Here is a 14,687-nt window from a genome sequence, read left to right on the forward strand (position 1 = left end):
TAAAAGTTGAAATTACTCCTTGATCCATGGGCTGCAGAATGTTGTGTTAGCAGACATGGAAATAATGTTAGTCTCATTGTACATCTTCATCAGAGCTCTTGGATGACTAGGTGCATTGTCAATGAGCAGTAATATTTTGAAAGGAATCTTTCTTCCTGAGTAGTAGGTTTCAATAGTATACCTACAATATGCAGTAAACCATGTCATAAACAGATGTGCTGTCATCCAGGCTTTGTTGTTCCATTTATAGAGCACAGGCAAAGTAGATCTAGCATAATTCTTAAGGGCCCTAGGATTTTTATGAACAGTGCATGAGCACTGGCCTCAACCTAAAGTCACCAACTGCATTAGCCTCTAACAAGAGAGTCAGCCTGTCCTTGGAAGCTTTGAAGCCAGGCATTGACTTTTCCTCTCTAGCTATGAAAGTCCTAGGTGACACCTTCTTCCAATATAAGGCTGTTTCATCCACAGTGAAAATCTTCTGTTTTGTGTAACACCTTCATTAATTAGCTAGCTCTTCTGAACAATTTGCTGCATGGTCTACATCAGCACTTGCTTCTGCTTCACCTTGTACTTTGATGTTGTGGAATTGGCTTCTTTCCTTAAGCCTCATGAACCCACCTCTGCTGGCTTCAAACTTTTCTTTGGCAGCTTCCTCACCTCTCTTGGCCTTCAGAGAACTAAAGAGAGTTAGGGCCTTGGTCTGGATTAGGCTTTGGCTTAAGGGAATGTTGTGACTGGTTTGATTTTCTATCCAGGCCACAAAATCTTTCTCTATATCAGCAATAAGGCTGCTTTGCTTTCTTATCATAAGTGTATTCACTGAAATAGCACTTTTAATTTCCTTTGCCTTCATTCACAACCTGGCTATTTGGTGTAAGAGACCTAACTTTCAACCTACCTTGGTTTTTGACATGCTTTCCTTACTAGGCTTAATTATTTCTACCTTTGATTTAAAGTGAGAGAGGTGCAGCTCTTGCTTTCACTTGAACACTTAGAGGCCAGTGGAGCAGTCAGAACACACGACATTTATCGATTAAGTTCACCATCTTATTTGGGCATGGTTCACGGTGCCCCAAAACAATTACAAAGTAATATCAAAGATCATTGATCATAGATAACCATAGTAAATATAATAATAATGAAAAAGTTTTACCAAAATGTTACACAGACACACAAAGTGCACAAATTGTGCTGGAAAAATGGTACAATAAACTTGCTCAATGCAGGGCGGTCACAGGCCTATAATTTAAAAAAAAAACAACACAATATCTGTGAACCACAATAAAATGAGGTATGCTAATAGCCATCAACCATTCTGTTTTTCACTTTTAGTATAGTATTCAATAAATTACAAGCTATTCAACACTTTATTATAAAATAAACTTTGTGTTAGATGTTTTTTCCCAATTGTAGGCTAATGTAAGTGTTCTAAGCACATTTAAAATAGGCTAGGCTAAGCTTTGATGTTTACTAGATTAGATGTGTTAAATAAAATTTTAACTTAGGATATTTTCAACTAATGATGGAAGTTGTAAATTGTTTCCCTTCTTAAGAGCTAAGAAATCCTTACTAGAAGACCCCAAGTAGACTTCCTCTTAAATACCATTGACCTGAATTAGTTCTATGCCCCTTCTTAAGAAACCCATGACAGTAGGTTCCAAAAACACTAGGAACCAGGACAAGTAAGTTTTCAGTTTTGGAAGCAAAATACTGGGAGGAGAGTATTTCTTTTCAGCAGTTAAAAAAAAAAAAGTGTGTGTGTGTGTGTGTGTTGGGGGGATTAGTAGGAAGGAAAGATGTGGTAGAACACAAATGGTGTTAACATTGCAAGAAGACTGTGTTTGGGGAACCCTCTGCCTAAATGAGCAATGGGAGTCAGCCAAAACAACATGTCAGCACCATGTGGAGGCCCAATCTTGCATGATTCTGTGAAAGAAATAACACATTAATGTAGCCAGAGTGATCTTCTCACCAGATGATCACTTTCCTAGAACTGGGGACTGACCATAGAACCATGGGACAACCCAGAGTACTTGGTTGACCCAAACATAAGATTGAATGTCAAGATACCGTGAATGGGAGAAAGAGAGGATAGGGATGAAGGGGATGAAGTTCCTTCTACAAACTTAGGAAGCCTGGTTTGAGTGGTACTGTGAACTCTGACTCATTTTAGCAACCAAAGAGGAGTTCAGATATTTTTGAGGAAAGCACTCCAAAGCTCAGAGTTTCTTACAGTGCAGAGCCCAAGGCATGATCCCACTTGCTCAGGGATAAGCGGAGTACTGGGGACCTGAGTTGGTTTGGACAGCCAGAGAGAATGGTTCTTCAAGAAAAAGAAGAGTACAGAGGAAAGAACTGTCAAAGGGCTGACTTGCAACAGTTCAGGGCAGAGGCCATCACAGATTTCATTTTGAATGTAAGCTACCATTTAATTATGGCAACCTGGAACTCTGAATGGAGGACTCTAAAGCCAAACCTAAACTCCACAGCTCAAGACCATGATCTGGAAAAGGATTCTTCCGTGAGTACAGGATGGGAGATGGGGGAGACTATGTCAGAGGTTTACCATTCTGGCAGGAAAGAGTTGTCTGAAACCTTTACACCTTGGATCTGTACAAAGGCTTACATATACCATCACACTGGTGTTCATTGGTCTGCCCTAAATATTTGAAAAGAAGCTTAGATTATTCTAGTCATCAAAATGAAAAAAAAAGTGTGCTTATAATTCAGATGCTAGTGATAAAGTATAGGAATATGTCTATTTGTGTGTGTATATGTATGTGAGGAAAAGAAAGTATGTGTGTGTGTCTGTGAGAGAGAGAGAGAGCTGGGAAGTAAGTTTGGAAGCACTTAGAGACTTGGGGAATGTGACTGGATTAAAAATGAAGGACTCGTTTGACAATCCATCTTGACAGCTCTCATGCCCTCAGAGGTGGCTGGGAAGTGTTTGCCAGGAAAATCTTCATGGAGCTTGTGTCTGGCTGGCCCTGAAGAGGAGAAAAGTTCTCCTTGTAGGAAATATCTGAAACTCATTCCCTGGGGCAGTTCAACAAAGCAGAAGCTTATCAAGTGAACAAAGCACATTTTCTTAGTAAAGTTCTGGCTCTAAGCATAAATGGAAGTGGAACGCAAACTGAAAGGACCATTCAGTCAGCTGCAGGTTTCCATTTATATTTTCTATTAATTGTAGAGATAAAGCATTTACCGAGGAAATGGTCTGACATGTAATATTTTTAATAAGCCTAAGAAGGTGTCTTATGAAACAAAAATGACTTTGGGTTTCAGGGTTGATATGCAAACCTTAGCCTCACATATTCTGTTCCATTTAAATCCTCTGAAGTAAGTACAACTCTCATGTAGCCAGTCAATAGAAACTGAAAAGTTTTCTGGGCATTTTTCCAGAAAGTCAAGTGTATTATCAATCAACAGCACTTTTCACTGTTTCTCCCAATATCACTACCTACTTCTAAGATAGAGTGGAAAGCACAGGTCACCTTCAACATAGCTTATTATTCAATATGTAACCAGAGTTACATATTGTTGTACCCAGTTAAGACTCCCAAATGGTTCAAGTCTAATATCCCCCCCCCCACCCCTTTCCCACATGGGTTGGCGCTGGGGTCTGAAATTTCCATAGCTGCACCAGAGACAGAATATGGCAAATTTTCTAGGTTATAGGTCCACAGTGTTAAGGGATGAGCACCTGAGGGAAGTGTCAGATTAGAGCCCAGGATGAGATGTACACCAAAATTGCTAATCTGAAGGGGGCCTGACAGTGAGAGTCTGGACGTGTCAGTGACTAAGAGGATTAAGAAGGTGGAAGGTCTGAAGGTAAAAGGGGCTGAAGAGCAGACTGTCATGGAAGCCCTGTATCCAGCTACTGCTTCCTTGAGCAGAGGATGCCTGAACAAACAACTTCAGAGTAGACAAATACAATAGTTTTTGGTTTTATTTTTTATCGTGGTGATTCCAATTTGCTCACATTTTGTAACATTTGCTCACATTTTGTAACATTTTTGCTTTCTTTAAAGGAAGAAAAAGAGAAAAAAGTAATGGTAGATTTTTAGCTGAACGTTTTGGATGCTACTTCCTGTACATTTATAGTATATTTATTATTATTATTATTAATTATTATGCCTCTTGGGAAGGGCTCTGAGGAAAGAAACCATTTTTATTTAGGAAAATCAATAAGCTACTTGGCTGGGGAGGGAGAAGATCTAAAAAGAGATATTAACATAGATGCATAAAAATGAAGAAGCAATCTGAGCATGGAATGGAGCTAAAGAGTCAAAAAAATAGGAGAAGAACCCCAAGCTCTAAGGTAGAAACTTGATTTGACATAGATAGTTCATTCCCTTTTAAGAACAGGGAAGTCTAACATCCAAATTAAATAGTCTGCCATTTGATACCATGCTAAATGTCCTTGTCTCCCCCATCCTTCAACATTACCCACAAATCTCCAGTAAATGACCTTTGCATACTTTGTTGGAGGGGACTTTTATTTGGACATCGTCAAGTAAACTGATGGTAACCCACACTGAGAGTACAGCAGCAAGATAAAGAGTGGAGCATGAATATTCCATAGGAGCTGGGAACTTGTCCTAGAGGAGGTTAGGAAAGAAGTCCTTGAGAATTCACAGGAATCTTGGAGAGGGCATTGGATTTCTATCTGCAAGTATCTGTGTCCAAGCCAGTCTTAACTAGAGGTGGCATTCGATATATAATATTGTGAAATTGATCTAGCAAATGTGTTCTGAAATGGTGAATGAATCACATGAGGCTTCCTTGACTCTTTAGGGAACAGGGTGGCATAGGAGCAGTTTCCAACATCAGAGTGGTAAAGCGCTCTAAAGAAAAGGACTGAAAGACAGCTGGCAAACCACTGAAATATACATAATCTTGAAATCCTCTTCTATCATGATGGAGTGCTAAGTGAGGCAGAATTTCTTTAAAAAGAAAAAAAATACATTAGTTCTCCATAGTTTAAGAAGCAAGTCACCTCGAGGCAGATTTTGTTAACTGGGGAAGAATTGCTTGAGCAATATGCTGCCCGTCAAGATTGGCTGAGCAAAGTGGAAGCTAGGTTCCCAAAGGGGGATCATCGTGCGTGAAGGAGTCTTTGGGCAAAGGGAACCAGAGCACAATGTCAAGATATAGGCATTCAGATTTCCCACACATAGGGCAAGCGCAGACTTGAGCTCTCAATCTCAAAAATAAAAGACTTGAAACTATTTGCAGCCCAAGCTGGTGGAGAGGTTCCCACCTGTTACGATTTCTCTTCAGTAGGTCCTGGCGATGTGCCCTTAAAGAAGGGGATGTGTTTTCCAAGGGAGCGTTCTCTGGCATGTAGCAGGAGAAAAATGGAAAAGCACTTATATAAAGAAATTTGGCACAAAAAAGAGACCAAATTGAAGTCCAATCCTGCCACATCCTATCTAGCCTTGAGGTTTAATCTCTGTCAGCCTCAGCTTACTTCTCAGCATTACTGCGGCAAAAACGTTCACCTTGTATGACTTTGGGAATGATTAAATTAAAATGAGGTGAAATATATAAAGGAGTCTGTCTCTGATCTTGGGCCTTTCAGGAGCTCATAATAGATGCTAGTTCTTTCACTCCTTGGTCTCAATTGGCATATGGAAGAAAAATAAAGAACACAAACTGCTCCTTTAATCATTCCAATTTTCCCTTCTGTATATTTAACTTAAGATCTAGACTAAATTATTAATATTTACAACCAAAACAATGGTGAGTCCTTTTCTCTTCTTCAAATTTCGGTAGTATATTGCCAGTTCTAGATCATTTACTAGTTCTAGCATATACTTAGCCTAACTGTATTCAGTTTAATTACATTATTCACCCTTATTCAATTGATATAAAAACACTTAATATAGGTTCTCTCTTTCCGCCCCACCATCAGTAAAACAATGTCATCACATGCTTATCTTAGCCATGAAGGACATCCCTGTTCTTCCTGCTTAACTATTATACTGATCTAAGAATCTACAGTTATCAAAAGTTCTCCTGCATAGTAATAGCACATAGATTTTATTTAAAAAGCAGATTTCTGGGCCCCACTTTATATATTCTAATTCTATAGGTATGGAAAAGGAACAGAAAATGACCTTTTAAAAAAGCACTCTCACTCGTTCTTATACAAGTGGTCTTGGTCGCTGTGAAAGATACCACCAGAACCGTAAGAGACCCAGAGAGCTGAAATATGCCATATTCCCGCAATTACTCTGTTCCTCGGTTTTAGAATGCAGAGTTGAATTTCTTAAAACTGAGTAATAAATTCACATAATTATTTTAGTTGGAAGGAAACTAAGAGAAGAAAAATCTAGTCTGGCACATATCTTGCAGATGAAAAAAACTGAGCCTCATAAAGGTAGACTGATGGGTACCCAAGAAGTCACAGCTAGTTTATCTGGAAAGTTCTTACCTAAGACTGCTCCATTTTCTTGCCTACGTGAGTATGGCACCTCAATGTCCACTTTTGCAATAAATATAATGTTAGGAATAATTATTTGTGTGTGTGTGTTTGTGTTTGTCAAAGACGAAATCTTCTCTAAACAAGCTTAAGACATTAAAAATAATTAAATATTATCAATTTAAAATGCACTCTAATACTATAAATATCGGCTGCTCTGAGATAAATGTTGCTTTCAAGTAACTTATTTCACATGCCTTTTCATTGTTTTAACAACATGATGACATTATTTTTTTTCCTTCTTCTCGAGGAAAAGATAAAATCAAAGGGAACTATAATTTCCAACTAACTCATGTTTATCGCAGGTTAGGGTAGGTCCTTCAACAAAAATTACTAGAGCAGTTCAATACATTTCTGTTTAGAGGTTCAGCTCTTTTTCTGCAAGTAAAATCTGTGCTTAGTGGTAGGACTGGAAACTTGGAGGAAAACATACATATTTAAATTTTCTTCCGCTTAGAAAAATCTGGACTCCGGTGCTTAAGTGAGGCTGAACAATTCCAAATAAATCCATTAGAAAAAATGTTTGTAAGAAATTAAGGTGTATTCGTTAAAGTATAAATTAAAGAAGAAAAATTGATTTCTGGTCAAATAAATTGAGAAGAACATTCTAAAACGTGAGGAGAAAATAATGTTGAATTTTACAACATACCACAGAAATATAAAGTCCCCAACATGTAATATATGTTTTAAACAAATTCAGTAATATTTCCTAATTACTATTCAATTATTCCAAGGACTCTAGACTTGCTCTAAGCAAAACAATCTCTTCTTCTTGCAAATGAAGTTATCTTCTCACACAGTTCATTTAATTTCTAGGAGATAAAGGTTCTTTCAAATGTGGAAATCTATGGCAGTCCAGAAGGATTTTTGTTCCCAATCCTAACTGCAGAATTTCCTCTTTGTCCAATAAATAAAATTCTGAAAATATTCCTTTATTACTTAAGCTTTCAACTAACCTTCCTTCTTGCACTTTACTTCAGAGACCATAGAGAATGATATTTAATAGACTTTCCATTTTTTCCAAATTGAAATATCACAAGAAAATAAGTCCTATTCAGTTTGCACAATGAAAATTAAAAAAAAAAAAAAAGCTTTACAGAGAAAGATGTCATAGCTCTGTAAAGGTTGATAGTCAAGCTTTAGAATAATTACCTGTTTCCTTTCCTCTGAATTGAATTAACTGTGAGACATGTTCAACCTTGTATCTTTGAACTCCCCATGTGAATGAGCTCCAGTTACCCACTGCAGTAACTGGCTTTATAATGGATTCTGGTTCCTTCTCTTCCCTAGCTAACTTCCTCACTCCCTCACCGGTGTTTCCTGTGATCATCTTCCAGAGAAACTATTTACACCAAATCTTTCTCAGAAGCTGCTTCCCAGGGAACCCAAATAGACAACCTCAACATCTGTCCATTCCATATCACTGTTCTCACCCTCTTCCTCCTCACAGATAGCCATTGTCCTCTTAAGCGACTCAGGGCACTGAATGCTGGTACCAACCAAACTAAGAAGCACCCAATTCTCCATGTTCTCTCCATAACCAACATTTGCCCTTCCTGTACTCTTGCTCTTAAGACTGATTTTTGCTGAGAAACTGAATAAATAGGTTATACCATGATGTTCAGATGAGTAGGAAAATCAAAAGACCCGTTCGTGGTTTATCATTCACTACTTTGGTGACCTCAGTCAAATTATTCTTGTGGTTCAAGTTTTCCATCAATGAAATGAAGCTTGTTTCAAAGCTCAGACCTTCAAAGGTGGAGAAGAGCCCAGGGATATAAGAGTCCTAATGCATTGCTGGTGGGAATAATAATGGGTATGTCCACTCTAAAGAGCAGCATTCTGAGAGGATTTAGTCAAATTAAGTACATAAGTATTTATGATTAAACCATTCAAATCCTGGGTATATATCTCAGAGAAATTCTCACAAAGATCCACAAGGGAGCATATGTACGGTTGTGCATCACAACCATACATGATAGAGGAAAACAACCTGAAAGACCACCAGTGTACAGGTGGGTACGATATGTGATGAAAGCATACCATGCAGCTGTGAAGAAACAATCCATCTGACATTTACAGAGCATTGTAAATAGAACTTAAAACCTGGGGGCTCAGTAGGTTAAGCTTCTGACTCTTGATTTTGGTTCGGGTCATGATCTCAGGGTTGTGGGATCAAGCCCCATGTCCAGCTCCATGCTCAGCGGGGTGTCTGCTTGAGGTTCTCTCCCACTGCCCCTCCCCCTCTCTCAAATAAATAAATCTTAAAAAAAAACTTAAAAACCATAGTGATGGGTGAAAAAAAAGATTATAAACAATATCATTTATGATTCTTATATATGCAGACAAAAACAATGCACATCTTCAAAACATGTAAGTAGAGACTACACATTAAACACATAAGAATGTGTGCCTACATATCATGGGAAGGAAAGACAGATTGTTATAAAAGATAATCAATCATCTAATCAACAAATACATAGGGAGAAGGACTCGTCCAAACTTAGAATGGCAGTCTGCCATGAACTGGGAAGTGTGATAAACTCAACTTTTCACACCGAAGGTGTGAAAAAATGAATTAATGAATGAATGGTTCAATAAATGGCTGGTCTTTGAGTCAGAGTATCTGGATTTGAATTCTGCCTCTACCACTTACGAGATCGATTTAATCTTTTGGAATCTCTTCTCACAAACATAAAATATAAATAATAATATTACCTCCCTTGCAGTCTCATTGTGAAGGTTAGGTTAAATTCATATGAAGCACTTGGTGTGAGGCCTGGCAGATGGTAAGAACACAGTGAATATGAGATTATTACAAATAATATAAAGGGATGCCTCACACAATTTAGCAGGTTGATAGAGAAGTAGTGTTTGTTTGGGAGAGAGAGAGATGAACAGAGGGCTTGACTGAAGCTCTGCTGCTCCTCATACATTAATGGAGACGATATGAGAGCTTTATCTTTCCAGGTGCCAATCGATGACTGACAATAGATCATTCCAAAAATGGCAGATGGAGAATGAGAAAGACCAGTAGCTCTTCTGTAGACAACTTTCCCTGCTTTGCCTTGAGCAGGATTATGGGGTAATGCAGCCGTGGTCTGAGAGAGCTGAGGCTCAAACAGAGCTGGCTCCAAGGGAACAAGGATTATGTGCAAGAAATAAGTAAAGGAGCCATTACCAAGGCTCACCTGCTCCCAGGAGCTCACTGTCTAGAATTGCCACAGTTTCCTGATTAGTGTGTATAGCTCTAGGCTTCCCAGCTGGACAGAAGGCTGTAAAAGGGAAGCCACATAGACAAGGCTAGGACACACTACTTGAGATGAAAGAAACAGGACATGGCCAATACGATGAGCATCGGGTATGCTCGAGGGTGGGCTCCCAGGATGGTCATCACAGTATGGGCTTGCTCTGGGGTCTTTACTGCTCCCACGATAATAAGTATGAACTGACTCTGAATAGCCTTCACAAGAATCATGTGACAACAAACAGAGAAACCACAATGTGAAGAACATCCCAACAACACGATGCTCAACATCACTAGGCTGCCCCCAGGACGTAGTCTGTCCTGGTAGTGTGGAACCCAAACAGAACAGGAAACCTGTGTGAGTTATGTGAAATACCAACTTTCTCATGTTCAAGATCACCCCAAAGAACCCTTGAATATTAGCATCCCCTGAAAGCAGGCAGGGGTTCCTTTTTTAAAAGTTGTTCATTTTCTTTACACATAAAAAAAATAAATAAATAAAATGGGAAATAAAACCTGATTCAGTAAGTAATGTATGCATTAAATAAAACTGGTGTTGAAAAATAGTCACAACCATTCTATTTACCCATGATTCTTCTTTATTTGGCTGCTAAATATAGGGGCATGTTAGTATTGCTGTCAGCTTAATAGAAGGCATTAGAGGCTCTAACAGTGGTGCGAGAAGCTATAGATAAATCTTTTCTACGCTGGGTGTTAGTAGGGTACTGCGATGTTAGATGCCTGCAGGACACTTCTCTTTTTTAGTTCCACTTCTGCACTGCAGTTCATAAAGGGAACACTCATACTGAAAAAAAAGAAAAAATTAAACATCAAATCTAGCAAACGATCAGCACCAGCATTCCAGAAAACTTCAGCGCGGCCTGTGTTTTCAGCTTCTGCTCCAACTTCATTGCTACAAAACAAGAGAAAATAGTAGGTTGATGAGATAAGTAAAACTTCAGATCTACACCCGAAAATGTATACATTAACATTTGGGCAAAGAGTCTCATATAAAAAATTATTTCTAGTAGGAAATTTTTGCTTATTTTCCCCCACAGGAGCTGTTTTCTTGTTACCCCATTAGTGGCATAATAAAGACATGCAGCTGTACCTTCACATCAGACTCTGATCTCTTGAGAGCTCAGCAGAGCAGCTCGGGCCTCGTGCAAGGGGTTAGGATGGCTTTGAGGGCTGGTGCAGCCTTAGGGGACAGCATTGCCGCCTCCCACCCACAAGCCCTCACACATCAATCACTCGGCTGCTGCCCCGCCCCTTTCCTTTAGCTGGAGACTCCACCATTCCCTAGAATGTAATCTCTCAAACAAGGAGGGAAAGTGAAGTGGGACTGGAACAAGTCCCAGCTTTTGCAAAATGGACTATTACAAAAGACCGAGACAGAGACAGCAAATGGGCCTCCTACTGTTGTTTCTGTTGTTGTTTCAGGTACTGATTCAATTGGCTTTATAATGCTACTGTGTGGCACAGGAGTGATTTTCATAATTTTTTTATCCATCAATCTCCACATGGTCCTATTTCACAGAGTTAGACTCTCCAGAACAGAAGACATAAACTTAACTGAGGGGGATGGGTCTTAGTGGATTATACAATTCAAAAAGGAAGTTTGAAAGTATCAAGGGATGAGGGCAGAAGAGAAATTTACTCTGATCGAACAATGTGATGGAATGGCATTAATGGAAGGAAATGACCATAACTTTGTATTTCCAGGTGCCAATGGAGCATTCCAAAATGGCAGGTGGAGAAGAGAAGAGGCCCATTGCTCTTCTGTAAACAAGTCTCCCTGCTTTGCCCTGGGCTGGATCACAGGGTGATGAAGCCGTGGTCTGGGAGACCTGACTCCAAAAGAAACAACAGCTAATTAAAGCAGACAGGAAACCTGAGTATGGCATGGCCAGGTGGCTAAGCAGAATCGTTTGTGAAACGTGGATACATTCTGTATCATTTAGGAGAAACTAAATCTGTTAGATGAGAAGGAGGAGGTAAGAAAAAAAGCTACTAAAACAAGGGGGTAGCTCCACCACTGCACTGATTTGTTTTGGCCCCAGAAAATCAGCAGTCATGAAATAAGTTAAGTTGCAGCTTTCATCATCTGGGATTCTCCGAAGCTTTAAAATAGAAGGAGGAAATGACTAAATCGCATCGCCTCCTTTTCTTTCTAGCAAATAAAAACTACCATCTATTTGATTTTCCTGAAAGTACCAACATTTGGTGGTGAATACTACAGGAGATTTAAAGGAATCATCATCCTTTAGCTAATGCTTATGAAGTGTTATGTATTTTATATGCTAAGCACTTTGCACGCATAAATGCAGATCTTCACCATTATCCCTTGATCTCGTTTTACAGAGAATGAAATTGAGGCTCAAAAAGATTAAATATCATGCCCAAGGCCACAGCATTTGAAATGAAACCCTAGCCTATCCAGTGTTTTCTATTTGTTTTTGTTGGTGGGGTAGTCATTAATCTGTCTTAGCCATATACGAAAACCCATAGTGTGTCTGGCTTGTAAATGATCAACTGTGTCACTGGAAGTATTTAAAACAGAAGTCATGTAAGGATATAAGTGCAGACAGGATTGTAACATTATTCAATTCAAATCCTCTGAATTCTTTTCATATAAGATTTATAATTATGTAAGTAATTAAGTCAGATTGAAGAGGAAGAGGTAGTTCATCCTCCGTTGCCATGGTGGCAAACTCAGCACTATTTCCCAGTTCTTCCTGAACCCACTGGCAGATCAAAGTAATGTCTGGCATCACAGTTCAGCAGCTGGTTTTGAAATGATGCATCATGCTATGACAGAGTCAGAGTTTTCAACATTTTGTGAAGTTTTTAGTTTCCTTTGCCAACCTCAGTACATAAAGTGTTAAATAACTTGGGAAAAACAAAGGTCTGACATTTCAGAAAGATGAAGTTCATTAATAAAATAAATAAATAAATCCTTATGTTTCAGACTAGCCCCCTGGTAGCTAAGCCTTGGGATTTTCTCACGCTGCCAGTTGAACAACACGCTTATTTTGGATATAAGAAAATATAAATAAGAAAGAATTTAAGACATTTTTAAAAAGCATAATTTTGAAGGGACTCAAATTCCAATTTTTTTTTATTTTGAGTGAACTTTGGGTAATAAGTAACGCAGGGCTGTAAAACTTTAAGCCAATGTTACCGAAAGCATTTCTTAAAAGAATGTGCTGTGTAAAATTTTTATTCCCTTTTTATTCAAAACCATTCATGTGTACTTTTCTCTGCCAAATGAAAGCAAAATGATCTACATATGTGCCCTTATAAGTATGAAACCAGACTTCATGTATCCAGAAAAAAAGTTATTTCCAGGAAATGTATATAATCTTATTGCTATATACTCACTGCTTTCTGAAAGATTTTAAATGTATTTTGGACATTTACATAACTACTAACTTTGGTGTGAAAACACAAGATCTAGTATCAGAATTCATTTTCCAGAAGCCAGAAGCTATAAAATGTGCAGTAATTAAGGGTCCTATAAAGGTAGCCTTTTAGTAATATTCTCTATAGAGAAAAGTAGTATTCTCTATAGAGAATATAGGTATAATGGACACTAAAGAGCATCACATTGAATCTGGGGTCAAAACATTTAATATCTGGATGACTTGAGCTCCAAATACTTATTAGCCCTGATCTTATTTTGCTTATCTTGAAAAATTAGCACACGGAGTAATGTAAGTCCATCTAGTTCCATGACTTCTGCTCAGCTTTACCATGACTCTCATAACAATGCAAAACCCAACAATAATCTATTGAGATGAATTCGAAGGAGAGACCCCAAACTCATCAAATCCCTACCTCTCCTATATTAGATTGAACGTGTCCCTAGAAAAGAAAAATAAATGACACTTGTGCCTTTCTACTGACTACTTCAGAGTAAGACTTTCAGATTGCAGTTCTGCCCCTTGTCGACCAGTTGAAAGAACAAAGAGAAATTAAAAAGAAGAGGCTTCATTCTCCTTTTTGAAAATAAGGGAAGTTGGGCGTCTGGGTGGCTCAGTCAGTCCAACTCTTGGTTTCAGCTCAGGTCATGATCTCATGGGTTGCGAGATTGAGCCCCGCATTGGCTCCTTGCTCAGCGGGGATTCTACTAGAAGATTCTCTCCCTCTGCTCCTCTCCCCACTAAAATAAATAAATAAATCTTTTTAAAAAAGAAAATATGGGAAGCAATTTCCCTCCCTCCTTCGTAGAGCATTTACTTTAAAAAACTTGTCATTGTAAATACATTCTCCTCCCTTGGAAATATATATATATATACATTCTTCTGAAAATTCAATGGCCATTTTGTCAGCTTTCAGACCTAGGAATGTCTTTCTCAAGGACTTTGAGAACCATTCCTTTGTAAGTAAATGTCCAAGTGAGACTGCACCCTTATTTCCTAGTTTCTGAGGGCCTAACTTTATCTGATACCTGCTCCAAGTTGTAAAACTGACTCTTGTCATCAAGATAGGAAAAGTGTAATTTTGCTTTGTGTAAAGCCAATTAACTAACACAGTTTCCCTAATTGCCAGGCAATTTAGCGTGAACTATATATAATAAATACTACTGTGAAATCTTCTTACTTGAGGATGAATTGAATTACTGTTTATTTTGAGAACCGTGTATATAATGCATTGTATCTGCTTGGCTACATGAAGGGTGAGATTTCTTCCTATCTTTGCAATCTCTGTGATTGTGATGATTATCACATTCTGGTTTAATGCTTATTTAATAACAAAAGTGTTTCCTTTCTCTACTATCTCTAAGAAGATGATTTCTGGGTTGGCAGTATTTTTTAAAGTTATATTTCCCCAAAACAGGCAGGGGGCTTACAACCCAGGAAAGTCATTTTGATGGGGTGCCAAATCTGCGCTAGGAATGTCCTTCTCTTTCTCATTGCCTTGTCTACCTGGATGCCTAAGCAGGGT

General features: G+C 38.5%; 1 protein-coding gene across 2 annotated transcripts in view; it reads right to left on the reverse strand.

Moving 5' to 3' along the window:
• Positions 1–10,328: 10,328 nt before the first annotated feature.
• Positions 10,329–14,687, reverse strand: part of MLIP (muscular LMNA interacting protein) — a 256,712-nt gene continuing 252,353 nt past the window's right edge. The window contains exon 12 of one of the 2 annotated variants that reach the window (XM_032409636.1): positions 10,329–10,542. In XM_032409636.1, the coding sequence (XP_032265527.1) occupies positions 10,471–10,542 (72 nt within the window). In that variant the 3' untranslated portion in view covers positions 10,329–10,470. Of the gene's footprint in view, positions 10,651–14,687 lie in introns of both variants that reach the window. The other variant, XM_032409638.1, reaches the window with a different exon arrangement.

Source organism: Phoca vitulina, unplaced genomic scaffold, assembly GCF_004348235.1.
Source record: "Phoca vitulina isolate PV1807 unplaced genomic scaffold, GSC_HSeal_1.0 scaffold11, whole genome shotgun sequence".
In the NCBI taxonomy this organism is placed as follows: Eukaryota; Metazoa; Chordata; class Mammalia; order Carnivora; family Phocidae; genus Phoca; species Phoca vitulina.